This window comes from Oncorhynchus masou, chromosome 3 (assembly GCF_036934945.1).
Source record: "Oncorhynchus masou masou isolate Uvic2021 chromosome 3, UVic_Omas_1.1, whole genome shotgun sequence".
In the NCBI taxonomy this organism is placed as follows: Eukaryota; Metazoa; Chordata; class Actinopteri; order Salmoniformes; family Salmonidae; genus Oncorhynchus; species Oncorhynchus masou.
In genome coordinates this window covers 13,294,085-13,315,349 of record NC_088214.1, presented here as the reverse complement: position 1 = coordinate 13,315,349, position 21,265 = coordinate 13,294,085, and the positions used below count along the sequence as shown (strand labels likewise).

General features: G+C 40.2%; 1 protein-coding gene across 1 annotated transcript; it reads right to left on the bottom strand.

The window, feature by feature from the left end:
- Positions 1-3,553: 3,553 nt before the first annotated feature.
- On the bottom strand, positions 3,554-10,741 carry LOC135510572 (spindlin-W-like). Its single transcript, XM_064931594.1, has 5 exons — positions 10,652-10,741; positions 9,103-9,144; positions 8,737-9,002; positions 7,224-7,457; positions 3,554-5,906 (listed from the first exon to the last, which is right to left on the bottom strand). The coding sequence occupies exons 2-5, from the start codon at positions 9,120-9,122 to the stop codon at positions 5,701-5,703; spliced, it is 726 nt and encodes a 241-aa protein (XP_064787666.1). The 5' UTR covers positions 9,123-9,144; positions 10,652-10,741; the 3' UTR covers positions 3,554-5,700.
- Between the last annotated feature and the right edge of the window lie 10,524 nt (positions 10,742-21,265).

The following is a 21,265-nucleotide window of genomic DNA, read 5'->3' as shown; positions in this document are numbered from 1 at the left end:
GATTCAATTTAACTGCATAATTACGTAATGTTCTATAATTCTGTTAATCAATTTCCAATTTTGACTTGAGATGCTGCTTCAATATATATGCAAAATTTTCATCCCTCATGATGCCATCTATTTTGTGAAGTGCCCCGGTCCCTCCTGCAGCAAAGCATTCCCACAACATGATGCTGCCACCCCCATGCTTCACGATTGGGATGGAATTCTTCGGCTTGCAAGCCTCCCCCTTATTCCTCTAGACCAGAGGAATAAGGGGAAGAAAAAGTATGATCTTTGTCCCCATGTGCAGTTGCTAACCGTAGTCTGGCGTGTTTATGGTGGATTTGGAGCAGTGGCTTCTTCCTCGCTGAGTGGCCTTTTAGGTTATGTCGATATAGGACTCGCTTTACTGTGGATATAGATAATTTTGTACCTGTTTTCTCCAGCATCTTCACAAGATCATTTGCTGTTGTTCTGGGATTGATTTGCACTTTTTGCACCAAAGTATATTCACCTCTAGGAGACAGAACGCATCTCCTTCCTGAGCGGTATGACGGCTGCGTGGTCCCATGGTGTTTATACTTGCGTACTGTTGTTTGTACAGATGAACGTGGTACCTTCAGGCGTTTGGAAATTGCTCCCAAGGATGAACCAGACTTGTGGAGGTCTACAATTTTTTTTCTGAGGTCTTGGCTGATTTCTTTTGATTTTCCCATGATGTTAAGCAAAGAGGCACTGAGTTTGAAGACCTTGAAATACATCCGCAGGTACACCTCCAATTGACTCAAATTATGTCAATTAGCCTATCAGAAGCTTCTAAAGCCATGACATAATTTTCTGGAACTTTACAAGCTGTTTAAAGGCACAGTCAACTTAGTGTATGTAAACTTCTGACCCACTTGAATTGTGATACTGTGGATTATAAGTGAAATAATCTGCCTGTAAAACAATCTTTGGAAAAATTACTTGTGTCATGCACAAAGTAGATGTCCTAACCGACTTGCCAAAACTATAGTTTCTTAACAAGAAATTTATGGAATGGTTGAAAAATGAGTTTTAATGACTCCAACCTAAATGTATGTGAACTTCAGACTGTCTACAGTACCAGTCAAAACTTTGGACACACCTCCTCATTGAAGAGTTTTTCTTTATTTTTACTCTTTTCTACATTATAGAAAAGTAGTGAAGACATCAGCACTATGAAAAAACACATATTGTAGTAACACATCATGTAGTAACCAAAAAAGTGTTTGAGATTTTTCAAAGTAGGCATCCTTTGCCTTGATGACAACTTTGCACACTCTTGGCATTCTCTCAACCAGCTTCATGAGGTAGTCACCTGGAATGCATTTCAATTAACAGGTGTGCCTTGTTAAGTTAATTTGTGGAATTTCTTAATGCGTTTGAGCCAATCATTTGTATTGTGACAAGGTAGGGTTGGTATACAGAAGATAACCCTATTTGGTAAAAGACCAAATCCATATTATGGCAAGAACAGCTCAAATAAGCAAATAGAAATGACAGTCCATCATTATTTTAAGACATGAAGGTCAGACATTTCAGAAAACTTTCAAGAACTTTCAAAGTTTCTTCAAGTGCAGTCGCAAAAACTATCAAGCTCTATGATTAAATTGGCTCTCATGAGGACCGCCACAGGAAAGGAAGACCCAGAGTTACCTCTGCTGCAGAGGATACGTTCATTAGAGTTAACTGTCTCTCATGAGGACCGCCACAAGAAAGGAAGATCCAGAGTTACCTCTGCTGCAGAGGATAAGTTCATTAGAGTTACCAGCCTCAGAAATTGTAGTCCAAATAAATGCTTCAGAGTTCAAGTAACAGACACATCTCAACATCAACTGTTCAGAGGAGACTGCGTGAATCAGGCCTTCATGGTCAAATTGCTACAAAAAAAGCACTAATAAAGGACACCAATAATAAGAGACTTACTTGGGCCAAGAAACATGAGCAATGAACATTAGACTGGTGGAAATCTGTCCTTTTGTCTGATGAGTACAAATTTTAGATTTTTGAATCCAACCACAGTGTCTTTGTGAGACGCAGAGTAGGTGAACGGATGATCTCCATTCCCATTGTGAAGCATAGAAGAGGTGTGACAGACACTGTCTGTGATTTATTTAGAATTCAAGGCACACTTAACCAGCATGGCTACCAAAGCATTCTGCAGCGATACACCATCCCATTTGGTTTGCGCTTTGGGGGACTATCATTTGTTTTTCAAAAGGACAATGACCCAACACACCTCTAGGCTGTGTAAGGGCTATTTCACCAAGGAGGAGAGTGATGGAGTGCTGCATCAGATGACCTGGCCTCCACGGTCACCCGACCTCAACCCAATTGAGGTGGTTTAGGATGAGTTGGACCGCAGAGTGAAGGAAAAGCATCCAACAAGTCCTCAGCATATGTTGGAACTCCTTCAAGACTTTTGGAAAAGCATTCCAGGTGAAGCTAGTTGAGAGAATGCCAAGAGTGTGCAAAGTTGTCATCAAGGCAAAGGGTGCCTACTTTGAAGAATATAAAATATATTTTGATTTGTTTAACTTTTTTGTTTACTACATGGTTCCATACGTGTTATTTCACAGTTTGATGTCTCCACTATTATTCTACAATGTAGAAAATAGTAAAAAAAAAAAAAAAAAAAAACTTGAATTGAGTAGGTGTTTCCAAAATTTTGACTGGTACTGCATGTATAATTATTATTTAATGTCAGATAGGCAAATACACAATGTAATTGTATGCCCGCATCCTTATACTCATTCTATTTCTCCCTCTCGCCATATTCTCATGCACAGGAATATGGGAGATATGCTATGTACCAGGAGCTGGGAACACACACCTTGTGCAAAAAATATCTCTTTTATTATCCATAATAGTGTTGTTACACAAACAGACAAAACGAAGAATTGAACACTTGTAAGCTTACTAAATGATCAACTTTTGTAGAAAGCAGCAAAATAACATGGTAAATATATTTCCTCAATCTCTCAACAGTCCTGTAAACTTGCAAACTACACAATAAAGCACCGTAACAACGGAGGAGGGAGGAGAGAAAATTCTGATATTTTCCCAAACAGAGCTTTTGAATACCACTGACTGTCTGATGGGCATGATGAAATAATTAATGGTTTTAATAGCTAGCAAACACTGTGAGAATGACAGAGCAGAACACAAGAGAGGAGGACAACAAGTTTCCAAATGTATGTAGAATTTAAGATCTAAATTAAGTGGCATTTTGAGGTAACATTACTTTGAAACTAAATTGAATTATTTCGGGCCTTCTAGGCATTGTAAAATGTTGTCTCTCTGGCAAAATGCCACTACTGGAAAGGAATCTTCACCGGTCACACAGAAAGATAAAAGGTCTTTATCTTTGTTCAACTTCTCTCAACAATTGCTAGTTCAAAAGTCAATTTCAACATCAACCTTTTTAGTGTGGATAAATAGCCCCATTAAAACATATGTGAAGCTTTACAAAAGCATTCACATAAGGGACATTTTTACACCTTAATTTCTGAGGTGAACAAAGAACAAAAACTAAGCTAGAAACATGAAACAGTTTTATGACTTTTTATGTTTAATTCCTTATTTAAAAAAAAGGTTTAAATGCTAAGTAAACCTGAACACTAGTGGGGAAAAATAATGAACCAACAATGGCTGCAATCGCAAAATAAAGCATTATTCAACATCAAACAGGAAGAGCAAATAATACCAAAACATCTTTGCAGTATTTTTTAAAATGCGACACACATTACAGGTATTTACAAAAGGTAAGTACAGTTACGGGCATGACGGTCTAACAACATGACAGAAATATTACATTATTCAACCATGAATACGGATTGATTGTAATCCAAAATGTCTTAAACATGACTCTCTGAACTTATGAAACTAGTAGCTAAGTCAAACAATTCCTCTCAAATTAAAATGTGAGCTTAGCTGGCGTGGGTGTTTCTGAAACATGAGCAGGCAAATCTTGGCAATTGTTTATAATTTCAATTAAATAACATTATTTTCTTGCACTATTCAAGCAACACATTTGAACATTAACATAGGTCATTTTCACTGATAATATCTACTTCCTTAACCAAGCAAAACACTAATTCTATTGTCCATAGTAACCAAGTCATCAACCATCAGTTGGGAATACATTGTATCAAAGCTTTTGCCCTGGTACAAAGTTCGTATCCATGTTTTATTTCAGAATATATAAATAAAAATGAAAGCTAAATATGTTTTAAAATAAGTTGCACATAGAGATAAGAAAAATAAAACATTGCTGCTTCATCTCTTGTTTCTTAAAGTAACTGTCGAGTGAAAATGTAACTTTAAAGAAAGTTAATATTCTGTTAAGCCAAATAATCTTGTTGACTCGTCCTATACTCATGTGGCCAAAGCATAAATTGGAGAAAAATAAACACTTCAAAAACCCCACCTCAAACTTGTATCTAAAACAGACCGTTTAAATAGAGTATGATGTCATACTCCTGAGGAGGATGAGATGGCCAATCAGCGGCCTACTCGCATTAAAATTTGTGATGACCACCACACACACCATTCAAATACAGAAAAGCTGCTTTTTAACATACTTAATTACTTTTTTTTGAAAGGAAAACTATTTTTCTCATATTGTAAGTAATTAATTGTCATATTTCATAGAAATCTGGAAAAGTTTGACAGTTACTTTAAATGAAAAATAAATAGATGTAAGCTTTGAGCTGTTTACAAAAGCCTAGTCGATCTAAGTCACAGATTTCACACTTTTAGCAAACTTCTGACCTTGGTAGTCCTTCTCCCATTAGATGAGACAAGGCAGGGAACATGTCCACAATAATGACAGTAAGTGTCAGGTTTGTAGAGTTTCATTTCAATCCAGTCAACTCAGGGGAGGTATTCAAATTCCATTGATGAATTAAGCCTCTCAATATTTCGATTTGGTAAATACTGAATTTTGAACTCACTTCCTGAATTGACTGAGTTCAAATGGGAGTCGACCTCAAGGTGGGTGTACAGGTGTAAGGGTCTGAGGCGGGGGGACTAGAAAGTCCTTCCTAGGTAGGTTTGACCAGGTCGGATTGTATTCCAGGTGGTTTTGACAAGGTCTAGTTGTATTCTAGGTGGTTTTGACAAGGTCTAGTTGTATTCTAGGTGGTTTTGACAAGGTCTAGTTGTATTCTAGGTGGTTTTGACAAGGTCGAGTTGTATTCTAGGTGGTTTTGACAAGGTCGAGTTGTATTCTAGGTGGTTTTGACAAGGTCGAGTTGTATTCTAGGTGGTTTTGACAAGGTCGAGTTGTATTCTAGGTGGTTTTGACAAGGTCGAGTTGTATTCTAGGTGGTTTTGACAAGGTCTAGTTGTATTCTAGGTGGTTTTGACAAGGTCTAGTTGTATTCTAGGTGGTTTTGACAAGGTCTAGTTGTATTCTAGGTGGTTTTGACAAGGTCGAGTTGTATTCTAGGTGGTTTTGACAAGGTCGAGTTGTATTCTAGGTGGTTTTGACAAGGTTTGAGTTGTATTCTATGTGGTTTTGACAAGGTTGAGTTGTATTCTAGGTGGTTTTGACAAGGTCGAGTTGTATTCTAGGTGGTTTTGACAAGGTCTAGTTGTATTCTAGGTGGTTTTGACAAGGTCTAGTTGTATTCTAGGTGGTTTTGACAAGGTCTAGTTGTATTCTAGGTGGTTTTGACCAGGTCAAGTTGTATTCTAGGTGGTTTTGACCAGGTCATAAACGTGGATGTGGAAGTCGTCGTCGTATTTGATGTAGTAGACGGAGGGTTTGGCGGGAACCTGGTAGATAACCAGCCCAGTTCTCTTCACGCCCTTATCAGTGACGTACTCCACCTGCTTACCCACAAGGCTCTCTGTCTCCTCGCCTGGCTTCCTGTCCGCAGGCAGCAGGTGTTTGTTCTCTGGGAAACGAGGGAAAAAATAAAGGAGGAAAAAAAGAGATATGCATATGGTGTCTGCAGTTTTACTTCACATACCAGAACAAATACTTCCTCCTCTTTCAGGTCCTCTACTCAGCAACTAGCCACGTAAGACCAGTTCTCATGCTTCCAACAGACTACAACCATTTCACCCAGTAGCCTCATCAGCCATTCATGACCTGATTTTGAGTTGCCTTTGTGGATGTATACTTTGATCCCCAGCAGCATCTGCCAGGCATAATCAGACGTGTGTATATCTCTTCTGTATATCTTTTCCTTCGCTTTTACATGTCAACACTGCCTTTCATTCAGCTTTACAACAATTACTTCATCCTCAGGTTCTGATAGTACTGTGGACATGGCTCCCTCCCAGGCCATCCACATACTGTGCTGTTTGTCCCTATTTCAACTGCTCTATGCAGTGAAGACCATTTCTATTTCTTCTTAGGGAGATAAGATATGTGTGGGTTAAAGTCTTTACAAATACCTTAATTAATGTTAAACTAGGTTTACAAACTCCTTTACTAATGTTAAGGTTTCCCTTGTGTCAGCACTAACCATTGCAACAGACCTGTGATTTGTATCAGACCCTCTGTCACGTCATCTTCTAAAGGTTAAGATAATTATATGGAGTAAATAAAAGTCCTCTTCTAAAGGTTAAGATAATTATATGGAGTAAATAAAAGTCCCCTTCTAAAGGTTAAGATAATTATATGGAGTAAATAAAAGTCCCCTTCTAAAGGTTAAGATAATTATATGGAGTAAATAAAAGTCCCCTTCTAAAGGTTAAGATAATTATATGGAGTAAATAAAAGTCCTCTTCTAAAGGTTAAGCTAAACAATATGGAGTAAATAAAAGTCCTCTTCTGAAGGTTAAGATAATTATATGGAGTAAATAAAAGTCCTCTTCTAAAGGTTAAGATAATTATATGGAGTAAATAAAAGTCCTCTTCTAAAGGTTAAGATAATTATATGGAGTAAATAAAAGTCCCCTTCTAAAGGTTAAGATAATTATATGGAGTAAATAAAAGTCCTCTTCTAAAGGTTAAGATAATTATATGGAGTAAATAAAAGTCCTCTTCTAAAGGTTAAGATAATTATATGGAGTAAATAAAAGTCCTCTTCTAAAGGTTAAGATAATTATATGGAGTAAATAAAAGTCCTCTTCTGAAGGTTAAGATAATTATATGGAGTAAATAAAAGTCCTCTTCTAAAGGTTAAGATAATTATATGGAGTAAATAAAAGTCCTCTTCTAAAGGTTAAGATAATTATATGGAGTAAAGTAAAGTATTTGTCACCTGCTTCAGGGAGGATGCGGAGGTCTCCATCCTTATAGTCGTCCCAGAGCTGGTACATGTAGAGCACAGGGTCCTTCTCATAGGTGATGTAGTACCAGTTGGTCATGATGGGGGCGCGAGACAGCACCATGCCCCGCCACTCGTTCTTCTCACCGTCCTCCTTCTCAAACAGGTGCTCCACAGCCTTGCCCACCAGCTCTGGAGCATCGTGGGGCACCTTGATCTTGTTGTTTACTATGGAGGTAAAGAGAAGGATTTATCGTTTTGAAAAACACTAAAATAGCAGCCTGGTCAAGAATACGGAACACTGCGCTCACTTTTGGTTTCAGATTATTTCATTTAACTAGGCAAGTCAGTTAAGAACAAATTCTTATTTACAATGAGGGCCAAACCCGGCCAACACAGGGCCAATTGTGCGCCACCCTATGGGACTCCCAATCACAGCCAGATGTAATACAGACTGGATTCAAACCAGGGACTGTAGTGACGTCTCTTTTTATTTTTATTTTATTTTATTTCACCTTTATTTAACCAGGTAGGCTAGTTGAGAACAAGTTCTCATTTGCAACTGCGACCTGGCCAAGATAAAGCTTAGCAGTGTGAACAGACAACACAGAGTTACACATGGAGTAAACAATTAACAAGTCAATAACACAGTACAAAAAGGGGAGTCTATATACATTGTGTGCAAAAGGCATGAGGAGGTAGGCGAATAATTACAATTTTGCAGATTAGCACTGGAGTGATAAATGATCAGAGATGCAGTGCCTTAGACCGCTGCGCCACCCTATGGGACTCCCAATCACAGCCAGATGTAATACAGACTGGATTCAAACCAGGTGACGTCTCTTGCACTGAGATGCAGTGCCTTAGACGCTGTGCCACTTGAGAGCCCCAAAATAGAACGTGTGCTGGTTCCACCAGGCTACTAAACGTGTGCTGGTTCCACCAGGCTACTAAAATAGTTAAATAACTTAGACTGAGAGAATTGCTCTTTTTGTGTACTTTGAGGGCGAGAGGTAACATGGGGAAACAAATACTCCATTTAAAAAAACAGCCCGAGGCCCTTTCAATCTGAATGTAATGGATAGGTCCAATCCTATTCAATTATTCTACATTGACACATATACAGTACAAGCTAGGTGCTGGGGTGATGGGATTGAACAAAATTATCTTGCATCGAGTTGACAACACCTTTATCTTGTAGTTTGCTGTACAGGAGATTACAATTAGCAATGCGCAGAAAGGTCACATGATAACGAAACGGTAGGTCATTAACCTACGGATAAGGAGAGCAATGGGGATAATGGTATGCAGGCTTTTATTTACAATTAGGCCTTTATAAGATTCATCTGTTGTGTACATACTGACCTGGAACAAAGACCAGCACACACTGTTCTTTTGTGTTTTGTACATATTCGCTTGGTGGTCATTCCAGGTCGAGAATTTCTTCTCTCATTACCAACATGCTTAAATCAAAGCTTTAACATACTCAAATAGTAGGTGAACCCACCGACTTTCTCTGTTAAAACCTGCAGGTTGGACACCCGCTCATCTTTGAACAGCTCAATGCCATAGACGCAGTCGAAGCCGTCGTATTTGACCATGTACAGGGAGGTGTTGACGGTGAGGCGCTCCAGCACTGTGCCTTTCCACTTGGTTAGGTTGCCCTTCTCCCTCCAATTGTGCTCAATCCGCAGGCCAAGCAGGTTGTTAGGGTCTAGGGTCGACGACAGAGACAAACCAGAACTCTCACTCAGCTCGCCGCTGCTACGCTTTCTGAGAGAAGAATATAGGTGTAGGTTAAAGCATAACAGGAAATACCCAAAACAGTACTCAAATATCAGTGAAATAATCAAGAACAGGTATTTCAACCTACCTGCCCCTTTTCTTGGACATATTTCCAGAAATTCACACAATCCTGTGGGCAGAGAGCAAAGAGAGTGTATTATTTCAATGCAAAACCTTAAATAATGTAGCAAATGGCAGGGCAGGGAAGCGAACCCAGGTCGCTGGCTCACAAAGTGAGGATCGCTATGTTGCACCATCACAATGGAAAGGCACGTCCCTACGCCCTCGACAACTCAGCCCCTCACACTTCTGGATAGTAAGTTCACAAACACCATCCCACTTCTGACACCAGTGTAGCGAACAACAGGGCAGGGGAAGCGAGCCCAGGTCACTGGCGTAAAAGGCATACACCCTGTGAATCGTGCCAATAGAGTTCACCCACTTAGTGGAAATAGTAATGAGGCTCATATTTATTTTACTAGGCAAGTCAGTTAAGAACACATTCTTATTTTCAATGACAGCCCAGGAACAGTGGGTGAACTGCCTGTTCAGGGGCAGAACGACAGATTTGTACCTTGTCAGCTCGGGGATTCGAACTTGCAACCTTCCGGTTACAAGTCCAATACCAAGGATCTCTACCATAGTTTCTCCAGATTGAGATTCAATTGTATTGAGTGTAGGCTAATTATGAATTAGCATTTCACTAGGCTATATTGATAACACATGGACTGTGTCACGGGGTAGAAATACCTATATTCAAATGACAAATGTTAGATGGCACATTGATCTGGAGACATGCAATCTGCAAATCATAACAAGATAACCTGTTACAGTGTTATCATATAATGAATTATGCCTACGCAAGCAATAAACCCAGACCCACCAGTGTACAAGTACCGGCGAGGATGGGTTATTTTACCCAGGTAGCCCCAGTTTCCCGCGAGTATATCACAGGCGTTGTTACAATGGTTGCATTTACACGGGCAGACAAATTCTGATATTTTTCGAACTAATTGGTGTTATGACCAATTAAATCAGCTCTAAAAGCATCTGATGTGATTGGTCAAAAGACCAATTAGTGGCAAAAAAAATATCATAATTGGGCTGCCTGTGTAAACGCAGATTAAGTAGCCCTACCGGATGTCAACAAACAACGTCGCCCTCTCCCTCAACTGCTGCATGTGCAATTGTCTGTGAAATCATGTCATGTTTCTAATGTAATTTCGCTGCGGACCACGTTTCGTAAGATTGCAGCAATTTGATATTTTTGGACAAGCCAGAGATATTCCTGACTACAACATCAAGGTGTAAGCATGCCTGTAAGCATTGATGTAGGCCTAGCCTTTCACATGCACGATTACGTTCAGATGTTACCAATTGCTTTTCAAAGACGCGCGTGCCTATTTGCGCAAAGCGAAACCAATAATAGAACATTCAACGTCATGTAATCATGTGCGGTAATTTTGTGCCGTAACACTGACCACTGGTATACAGTAAAACGACCAACTGTGTTGGCATTTGCATTATCATAAATAGCGTAGACAAAATTGACACACTGGAGGGCTTGAAATGCATTATAATGTAGTGCAGTAACACGATTATCAAAGTGGAAAGCATATTTAGACAAAGAGAGTTACCTGGCCCCTATTTTCATATCTACTTCCCTCTGCTGAGCAGAATCCGCCTCATGAAGGCTACAAGGAAACAGTCTGACTACGGGAACTACAACTACCAAGATAGGTTTATGACTAAACTCTGTAAAAGTGTTGTCCTTCGCACAGGCCGCTGGGAGTTCGTGTCCTTCACGTCACCCACCCAAATAAAGCCATTGCAATATATTGGGTTGTGTAACTCACAAAGGAGAAAAAATAACGGTCTTTAGTGGAGCTGTACATTGTGGCTTTGACAAGCAATTAAATATTCAGTGTGTAGGCCTGTCTATTTCAGGAAATACGAATGAACATAAAAAGTATCCATTTTGTTTTGCCTATCTGTCGGCCAAGCGTTTAGATTGAACTATATTTCCCACAATGCAATACACATCGCGGATTGGGTTGGGAAAATTCCTTTACAGCTGCACTATGACATGTATTTTTCCCTCAGCCCATACTTTCTTTGTCCTGCTATTCAACTGTGGGCCCATATGAATAGCTATGCCTGCTTTATATAGTCTAGACCTACAATGTGTGAGTACTTCTGTAGAATGGATGCATTACATGTTTATATTCATATCAAATTATATAATATTGGCTACTAATAATAATATGTTAGCAGTTATAAAATGGATCAATGTTGAATAAAGGCTTGGAAGTGGTGTTGTGAATGAGTCAACCAGGTGTTATTTGCAAGAAGGTGGAGGCACACAACACACACACACACACAGCATTTGTAAATTTAGTCTGATAATAATCTGTACAAAACAGTTCATCTGATAATACTTGCTTCATATGTTTTCCAGTTTCTGGAAATACTTTGCAAATGCAACTTATTTCTATGTGAAAACTGAAATGGTCTTTTAATTCCTTTTCCATAGATGCTCTTATCCAGTGCAATGTACAGTAGTGAGTGCATACATTTTCTATACTGGTCCCTCGTGGGAATCAAACCCCTAGTTTTGCAAGCACCATGCTCTACCAACTGAGTCACATAATATCATCACAAACCACTTGATGCCTCAATGTACTCAATTACTGTATTGGTCATCATCTTTCTTCATGGTGATGGAAAGTCTACAGGTACAAACCTAGATGACCAGCCTATGTACAATACAGTGTAAGGATGGGAAATTAATACTGCACAAAAAGGGTTGTTTTCCATGTTATTTGATCAAGAAAAATATTTAATTTGTCTTATTTTGGCCGGTGTAGACCGTCATTGTAAATAAGAACTTGTTCTTGACTGACTTGCCTAGTTAAATAAAGGTAAAAAAATGAATAAGCACCTTTTGATGTAAATGTTTGAGAACAGGGTTTTGTTCTTTCTGGATTCCATTAGAATGACATCACAGAGAAAGGGACAGGGTTCTGTTCTGTCTGGATTCCATTAGAATGACATCACAGAGAAAGGGACAGGGTTCTGTTCTGTCTGGATTCCATTAGAATGACATCACAGAGAAAGGGACAGGGTTCTGTTCTTTCTGGATTCCATTAGAATGACATCACAGAGAAAGGGACAGGGTTCTGTTCTGTCTGGATTCCATTAGAATGACATCACAGAGAAAGGGACAGGGTTCTGTTCTTTCTGGATTCCATTAGAATGACATCACAGAGAAAGGGACAGGGTTCTGTTCTGTCTGGATTCCATTAGAATGACATCACAGAGAAAGGGACAGGGTTTTGTTCTTTCTGGATTCCATTAGAATGACATCATAGAGAAAGGGAAAGGGTTCTGTTCTTTCTGGATTCCATTAGAATGACATCACAGAGAAAGGGACAGGGTTCTGTTCTTTCTGGATTCCATTAGAATGACATCATAGAGAAAGGGAAAGGGTTCTGTTCTTTCTGGATTCCATTAGAATGACATCATAGAGAAAGGGACAGGGTTTTGTTCTTTCTGGATTCCATTAGAATGACATCACAGAGAAAGGGACAGGGTTCTGTTCTTTCTGGATTCCATTAGAATGACATCACAGAGAAAGGGACAGGGTTTTGTTCTTTCTGGATTCCATTAGAATGACATCACAGAGAAAGGGACAGGGTTTTGTTCTGTCTGGATTCCATTAGAATGACATCACAGAGAAAGGGACAGGGTTCTGTTCTGTCTGGATTCCATTAGAATGACATCACAGAGAAAGGGACAGGGTTTTGTTCTGTCTGGATTCCATTAGAATGACATCACAGAGAAAGGGACAGGGTTCTGTTCTGTCTGGATTCCATTAGAATGACATCACAGAGAAAGGGACAGGGTTCTGTTCTGTCTGGATTCCATTAGAATGACATCACAGAGAAAGGGACAGGGTTCTGTTCTGTCTGGATTCCATTAGAATGACATCACAGAGAAAGGGACAGGGTTCTGTTCTGTCTGGATTCCATTAGAATGACATCACAGAGAAAGGGGCTGGTCAACAACTCTTACAATTCCAACTATTGAATCCTGCTAGATACTGTTCTTCAGTATACAACCACCTTTTTTGCTACAGAGTCTATATCGGTCCACTAATACTAGTAAAGGTCTAATACTAGTAAAGGTCTAATACTAGTAAATGTCTAATACTAGTAAAGGTCTAATACTAGTAAAGGCCTAATACTAGTAAAGGTCTAATACTAGTAAAGGTCTAATACTAGTAAAGGTCTAATACTAGTAAAGGTCTAATACTAGTAAATGTCTAATACTGGTAAAGGTCTAATAGTAGTAAAGGTCTAATACTAGTAAAGGTCTAATACTAGTAAAGGTACTACTTTTGTGAAACTTTTTTTTCTGTAAAAGATTCTATATTTTTTTATTTTGTATTTTTCGGTGTGTGCTGCAGCACCCTCAGCACCCCTACTTCCCACGGCTATACACACACACACACACACACACACACACACAGACACACACACACACACACACACACACACACACACACACACACACACACACACACACACACACACACACACACACACACACACACACACACACACACACACACACACACACACACACACACACACTCACAAACAGGCAGCAAGAGTACCGAGCTAACTAAAATCAATCTCTGTCTGTCCGTCCGTCCGTCCGTCCGTCCGTCTCTCTCTCTCTCTCTCTGTCTCTCTCTCTCTCTCTCTCTCTCTCTCTCTCTTCTCTCTCTCTGTCCCAGACTGCTGTGTCACTGTACATAATGAACTAGAGGTACAGACTCTAATCACTAAAAGACACTGCTACCTGCTGTGGAGAGTGATGGGAATAAGAAGGACCTCTGAGTCTCCGTGGATGTGATCAGTCATGCTGTCCTTTAAACTGAAATGTCAGTTTTCACCACTAGATGTCAGCCACAGTCTCTCTGTCACAGCAGACCATTCATAATGAGCTGATTTGGGCAGACTTGGTGGAAAAAGTACATACTTGTCATACGTGAAGAAACGTAAAGATACCTTAACCCTCCTGTTGTGTTCATTTCATGTTAATTAATTATTTGTTCCCGGTCTAAAATCCATAATAATACATATAATATCACCTAATGTTGTGTTAGATAATTGTATCAACTTCAGTTCTTGGGATCATTACAAGTTTTGAACTTCTATTTGCTTTTTATGGCCTGTAGGCCTTTTTGAGTTAAAAAAAGCATCATGTATGGATTATTTTGACTATTACAAATACTCAGATGAAACATATTGTGTTATTTATCACAGACTACTTTGTGTCAAAGTTTAACAATGACATTTGTTTTGAAACCATTTCAAATGTTTAAATAGTGGCAGGATTTTCTGTCATCAATCCGGGATATGGCGTATCTCGTTGGCCCCGGGGTCATCCTGATAACATTTTCAGCCGGCAGCCGACCTCTCCTCTCAGGTGGCCATGAAGACCAGGACAAATTCCCATTATTTGACCGGAATGTAACAACAACCTCAGCAGGGCCCTCTTCCTCATCACTAGATTGTTTCACATCGGTTGTCTCTTGGTCTGGATCATATTCTGTGTTGTCTTCAACTTCTGACACTTCCTCCTCTAATGCATCTTCACTGTCAGCTTCCTGGCCTCTCACCTCCTCACCAGTGTCATGATCAAAGATATGATCAACATCCTCACATACAGTATATCGTTTGGTCATTGTGCTGCCACAGAATGAATTGTGATCAAGGCCTCAAAAAAGCTTTATACACCAGAGCTGCGAGAAAAGTTCTATATATTATTGAAACAATGTTGCAATTATTTATGAGAATGCCAACAGGTGTGGTTCTCGTGGGGGAAAGATTCTATTGGGAAAAGGTTCCTGTGGGGGTTACCATGGATGTCAAGAAGGGGAGTGAGGTGTGTGTGTTTGTGTTCTGGGAGAGGAAGTGTGTCCATCTGATGAATGGGCATGTGCCTGAAGTCAATTTTATACACTAATTGTAGTCCCACCCATTAATTTCGACCGGAACATAGCAGGAGGGTTAATAGAAAATGATTCAAGTAAATGTGCAATTCACCCAGTAAAATACTAAATGAGTAAAAGTCTCTGGTATCTGGTTTTAAATGTACTTAAGTACAGTGGTGGAAAAATGCACTATTTGTGTTTAGTGAGTCCGCCAGATCAGAGGCAGTAGGTATGACAATACGTTATATTATTAGGAGCGTGAATTTGACCATATCACTGTCCTGCCTGAGCATTTGAAATGTAACAAGTACAGGGAAAATGTATGGGTGTAAAAAGTATGTATTTACTTTAGGAATGTAGTGGAGTAAAAGTAAAAGTTGTCAAAAATATAAATAGTAAAGTAAAGTACAGATACCTCCAAAATCTACTTAAGTAGTACTTCAAATTATTTTTACTTAAGTACTTTACAGCACTGACTAACTGTTCAAAGCAAATTATAGTGTTTCAGATGGCTTCTCTGACAACCTATCCTCTATAAGAGCTCTGAATACATCTCTTCGTCCCGCAGTGGCGTATCTGTGTGCGTCAGACTTCTTACTCAACCTCACCTTTAGTGTTTGAACTATTCAGTCAGAAATCACTGGCCCATCAACTTAAGGACTGACGAAACTAATTTGTCTCCACTTAGTGACACACAAGCCTTTGAATCGACTTTGTGAAGAATTTCTTTAACCACTCCCTGAAGGCTCTTTATAAATCATCTTCTGTCCTGGACGAGGAACTTCTGAAGAGTTTACTTCAATGGTAACTTCATTAAATGTAGCTGTTGTACCCGAGCATACTGGAGCTGGCAGACACTTAAAACCCATAACAGTCTAAGCCCTGTCTAAGCCGGGGGATGGGGGTTCAACTAAGCTATATGTAATTGTTTTAAGAAGGTCATACCAAGGACCATTTAGCGATTTGATTTAGAATGTTAAGACCCATTGAAGTATCCCAAAAAATATTAAACCATTTTTTTATGAAAAAATATTTTTGGCCTTACTGCTACTAGCCTACACAAACACATTGAATAACATATTTACTACATGGAATTTGTTGAATTTCTTTGACATGTATTTAACCCCTTATTTTGGGCACAAAACAGACGCAATATTTTTTTTTACCTTTATTTAACCAGGCAAGTCAGTTAAGAACAAATTCTTACTTTCAATGACAGCCTGGGACAGTGGGTTAACTGCCTGTTCAGGGGCAGAATGACAGATTTGTACCTTGTCAGCTCGGGGGTTTGAACTCACAACCTTCCGGTTACTAGACCAACGCTCGAACCACTAGGCTACCCTGCCGCCCCGGGGTAGCCTAGTATACAGTATTCTTCAACTGGTTCTGGGGGCCATTCGGACAAGTCTTGTGAGGACTGTGGACGTCCTAGAGAAAGACAACCAACATGTATGTGTTTGTGAGAGTCTCGCCTTTCCACAAAGGGGAAACTCAAATCTGGGCCTCGTGTTTGCACACTACAGACAGAAGTTGTCAGATCGGCTGTACCGACTTCAGACGAGTCCCAAGGCACATTTGGCGGTCATAGAGCAAAACGGAGAGCACGTAGTGTTTGTGAGAGTCTCACAGGGGTCATAACCATTTGGTTGCTACAGGTGATTTTGTGAGAAGACTCTGTGACCTTTCACCGCAGATGCAGAAGTGTGACATCAGTGGATTTGGTGGATTAAGAGGCATCCAATGCAAGCTGATATCTCTAGCTTAAATTGACAGATTTTTATTGGGATTTTTTAATTATGCTAATTAGATTCCCGCGGGGCACGGACATTGACTCTAGGGGATTTAAACTGTGTAGTACTACGGCTCTATTCAATCTGTGTCAATGAAACATTAACATTGAAGTGTTGACACACCAGGGAATATTGCCCCAAATTAGTACAAGGAAGCTATGTAGAAATACAGACGGTCTAAAGGGCCCTTCCCTCTTTGTTCCCTTCATCTGTACTGGTCTTAAAACAAAGGCTATGGTAAAACAATCAAACATTTATCTGTGCTTTCACTCATCCAGTTTGATGCCAGTGCATTTGGAGGAAAGGAGATGAGGAGAGGAAAAGCCACTTTACACAATTGTGATACACCCGGATGAATCATCTCTACCATCAGTCTCATCCCATTTCTCTCCCATAATCCACTGTAGTCTGTGCCCTGAGCCCTATTCCAATACTTTTGCAACGCCTCCTTCTTTCTTACCTCCCTGTCTTGAAGTAATCCCTTTTCTGACATGAATGGATCTAAGCTCTTGCTTTCACCTCCCTTTCGAGGTTGGATCAGTGATTATGTGGTTATGTGGTAGTCCCACCTAGCTATCTTTAGATTAATGTACTAATTGTACGCTGCACTGGATAACAGTATCTGCTAAATTACTTAAATGTAAAAGTTAAAATAAATATTACTCGGAGGAGACAAAGAGATGATTTATTGAACAGGGCTATGGACTGCTCTCTCAGTGGTTTGGATGCCAGTGTGCCTTCTCCTTGGCTCACTCAGCAACACTGGATCTGGCCAGAGAAGCCTATGGGTCTGGCTCAAGCTTGTATACAATCGACCCCCACAGCCATTCATCATCACAGACATAGAACATCCAGAACAACAGAGGTGATTGGTGTTGTATAAGGCGAGAGAGAGACTAAAAGCCTTGTACACAAGGTTATAGGATTTCACTAGCATTTTACTTGAGCCATTTGGCCTACGTCCTAATAATGATGTTACAGACATCATAAATAGTCAAGAGCTATAACTCATGTAATTTTATGGCAGCTGTCATCAGTCACATGAATCCTTAGGAAATCTGTTATGTGGGTACAATGAAACCGTTAGGTTGTCCTTTTGAAAAAGGTTTCGAGTGGGCCTAAAGTGCATTTTCTTACGTCAGAAACGGCGACTGAGTTTAGGCCTACTCGAACCCTTTTTCAAAAGGACTTCCTGTCAGCCGAAGAACTAGCGCTGCACCAAACGTCTTCAGATGTTTACAGTGGAGATGTGTAGCCAGTGTGCGTGTGAGTGAGTCAGAAAGTTAAGCTGACAAACCGTATGTGTGGGCCTTGTGTCCTCCTCTCTGACTGTGTACAAAGCTTTCCTGCTGGCCAAGGTTGCCTGTCTACATTCCTGGATGCCTGTCGTTGTCACAGCAACCGAGCAAAAAGCACTGAGCTGAAAAGGCACTGCTACGTTGTTTCACCAAATAGCTAAAAGTTGCCATGACTAATGGAATAACTTGCTTTATATTTGTAAGAGTGAAGCAGGATGATGACGGTGCTATTCCGACTCACTTCCTGCTTTTTATTTGGCACACGAAGTCACACACTGCTGTACAGAATGGCTTTAGATATAGAGACAGTCTTGGGAGGGAAACGGGAGTAAAATACAATTCACTTTATTATGCTCTTAAATATTTTACAGTTCATCACATGAGAGCAAGGATGAACATTTTAACATGTGTTTCCATTCATTTGATCAATGAATCCCATTATGGTATATTACCAAAAACTGTGCAGTATTATCTAATAATATTCTCTCTTAATCTAATGGTAATCCAAATTGGGGATCGAGATAAACTGGCAGGTCATGGCTGGATCACTCGTGTCAGTAGCCAACAAAGTTTGCAAACCACTGCTTAAAACCAAGTAGCTTAGTGTAATCCTAAAAAGTCTGGAGGGAAAGTAGCCTTGGTTCCATCACACACATGCACACTCGTACACACACACCCTCTCCTTTCCTCTCTTTCTCTCTCTTATACATACACATAGATTGCATCCAAATCCCTGGTCTGTCCCACACACAGCCAGGTAACTCTCTCTGCTGCTGTCTCAGCTGCTAAGAGGTTCCTCTGGCAGTGGTATCCTAGGAGGGGAGCCAGTGGATGCATTCTCCCCAGGGGCACGATGCGAATCTCGCCTTTAAAAATAGAGTACTCCCTCTCTCCCTCCACCTCACATCTCCAGGTATATGTCAGTTCAATTTTCACTGCAGGAGAGAAGACACTCACTTGCCAAAAGGGTCAGGTAGAGTTTTCTGGTGATGAAAGCCTTTGCACGTAGGTGGGATGAGATAGAATCTTTGACAAAACTTTCCCCTAAGCTCCCAGAATATTTACAATGAACAGAACAATGAACCTAGATAACATTTATTCTGGAACTCAATATAAAGAAGAAGCTAGACTGTGTCTGGTTTATTTTTGGCAACTCCCATTCAGTTTTTCTATTTCTCAAACCAAGGAACCTCAATCCCAGCCACCACAATCTTCCTGTACCTCTTCTGCCTTTATCAAAAGATCTCCAGGACTGGTAGCCATGTAAATTAGTTCCTGTTATAGCAGAGAGTGTTGATTGTGGTGTGGGATTAAATACAGAGGGGATATTATGGTGAAGGAGACATGTAGACTCAAGACCGGTCATGTCTATATCCAAGGTCACACTATGTGTGAGTGTGTGCGTGTGAGTGCCTGGATCACACATGAAAGAACAATTGATTGAGTGTCACATCCTTGTTTCCATTGGTAGATCATGAAGTGTGTGTGTGTGTCTGTGTGTCTAGGAATACTGCTCTGTTTCAGCTGATAATGGTAGCTTGTCCACATGGCAACAAGCTCTCACAGTCTCACTGCAGAGTTAGACGTTTATCGACGTTTCTCCAAACATCAAATTTGCTCCAAACGTCAAATGGATAGGGTTAGGTTTAGGTACTCATACCAAAAGGTTTAGGTTTAGGATAGGGTTAAAGCAAAAACATAAAAAACGAGTGTCCATACACACACACACACACACACACACACACACACACACACACACACACACGCACACGCACACGCACACGCACACACACACGCACACATCCAGAGACATGGGATTATGCCCATTCACCACCCCGTCCACCACGTCCTAGCAAAACCCTAGCCTACTTGATGGTAATAGTGCTCACTGTCCCTAGTGGGCGGGTTTGAAGGGATTTTCCGACGTACCCTGGACATGTATGGATGTCCAATTTTGAAGTCACTCTTGAGTGATCTGCCTGCATATGAAGGAGGCCTTTACAGACCCCTGACTGTCAGAAAGTAATACATGATTAGACGTTCTAACATGCCTCTGTGTGGTTCACCATGGTTCACTGTTTATCCAAATAAAAGCATTGTGTGTGTGTGTGTGTGTGTGTGTGTGTGTGTGTGTGTGTGTGTGCGTGTGTGTGTGTGTGTGTGTGTGTGTGTGTGTGGACACTCGTTTTTTATGTTTTTGCTTTAACCCTATCCTAAACCTTATCCTTGTTTGTGCACATGTGTGTTGGTGCATGTGCATGTGCATGTGCATGCCTGCGTGCATGTCTGTGGAATGTTGCATTCTAAAATTGGAAATCACGCCAGATGATGAGAGTGTTAGGGCTAAAATCAGAATGTGCTGATGGCTGTTTTCACTGGGTTTAATTAGCTGATCTATAAGCTGATTTTTAGCCTTAATCACACCTAACCTCCCTGTTCCATGGCACATTTAGAGGATGGTGTCTGCTGCAGTCTTTTTCTCAGGCGAACCTTCTGTAACAACCCCAAGACATTTTGTGTTTGAGAGCTGAATACATTTCCACAGGGTCAAGAAGAGTTTAGTGGGATGGGTGAACACATGGGACGACTGGGTTGGAACATAGATCTCCTGCGGCCTACACGTCATTTATTTATGTTACCTTTAGTTATCCAGGTTAAATCAATTAGGAATATATTGTTATTATTATAATATCTAAGATATTAAGATATTATTATTTGCAATGCTGATCTGTGTTAGCCCACTGAGCTAAAGTATAGGTATTAACCCGGATCGCTAAAGGAAGTTGTTTTTTTTGGTCTCAGGTAACCCCCCCCCCCCCCGACACAAAGATACAAAATGAGCAATCATCCAAACTAATCTTCAGTCTACAAAGCATAAAGTTGACTTTAGAAAAGTAACCCCAAAGTGAGTTTAGTACAAATATTTCATTTCCTGATGTAAATTAAACTTAGCATTCAATGGAGTTCTGCCCACTGAACAATCTTGACGATAGAGTTCCAAGTCATGTCCTCCACACAGGACATTGTATGTGTTTAACCTTTTCACAGTGAAGAATGAGGTTCACACATGTGAACTCCTAATGAGTATGACCAGCCTATAAAAGGCTCCCCTATGCATGTTTCCCCGTCCTTTAACACCATGTATGACCTCCACATAGC

Coding starts and splice junctions, on each gene's coding strand:
- LOC135510572 (XM_064931594.1), bottom strand. CDS start 9,122: ATGTCCAAGAAAAGGGGCAG. Junction 7,458..8,736: donor GGTTTTAACAGAGAAAGTCG/GTGGGTTCACCT, acceptor TTACCTCCATAG/TAAACAACAAGATCAAGGTG. Junction 5,907..7,223: donor CCGCATCCTCCCTGAAGCAG/GTGACAAATACT, acceptor CTCGTTTCCCAG/AGAACAAACACCTGCTGCCT.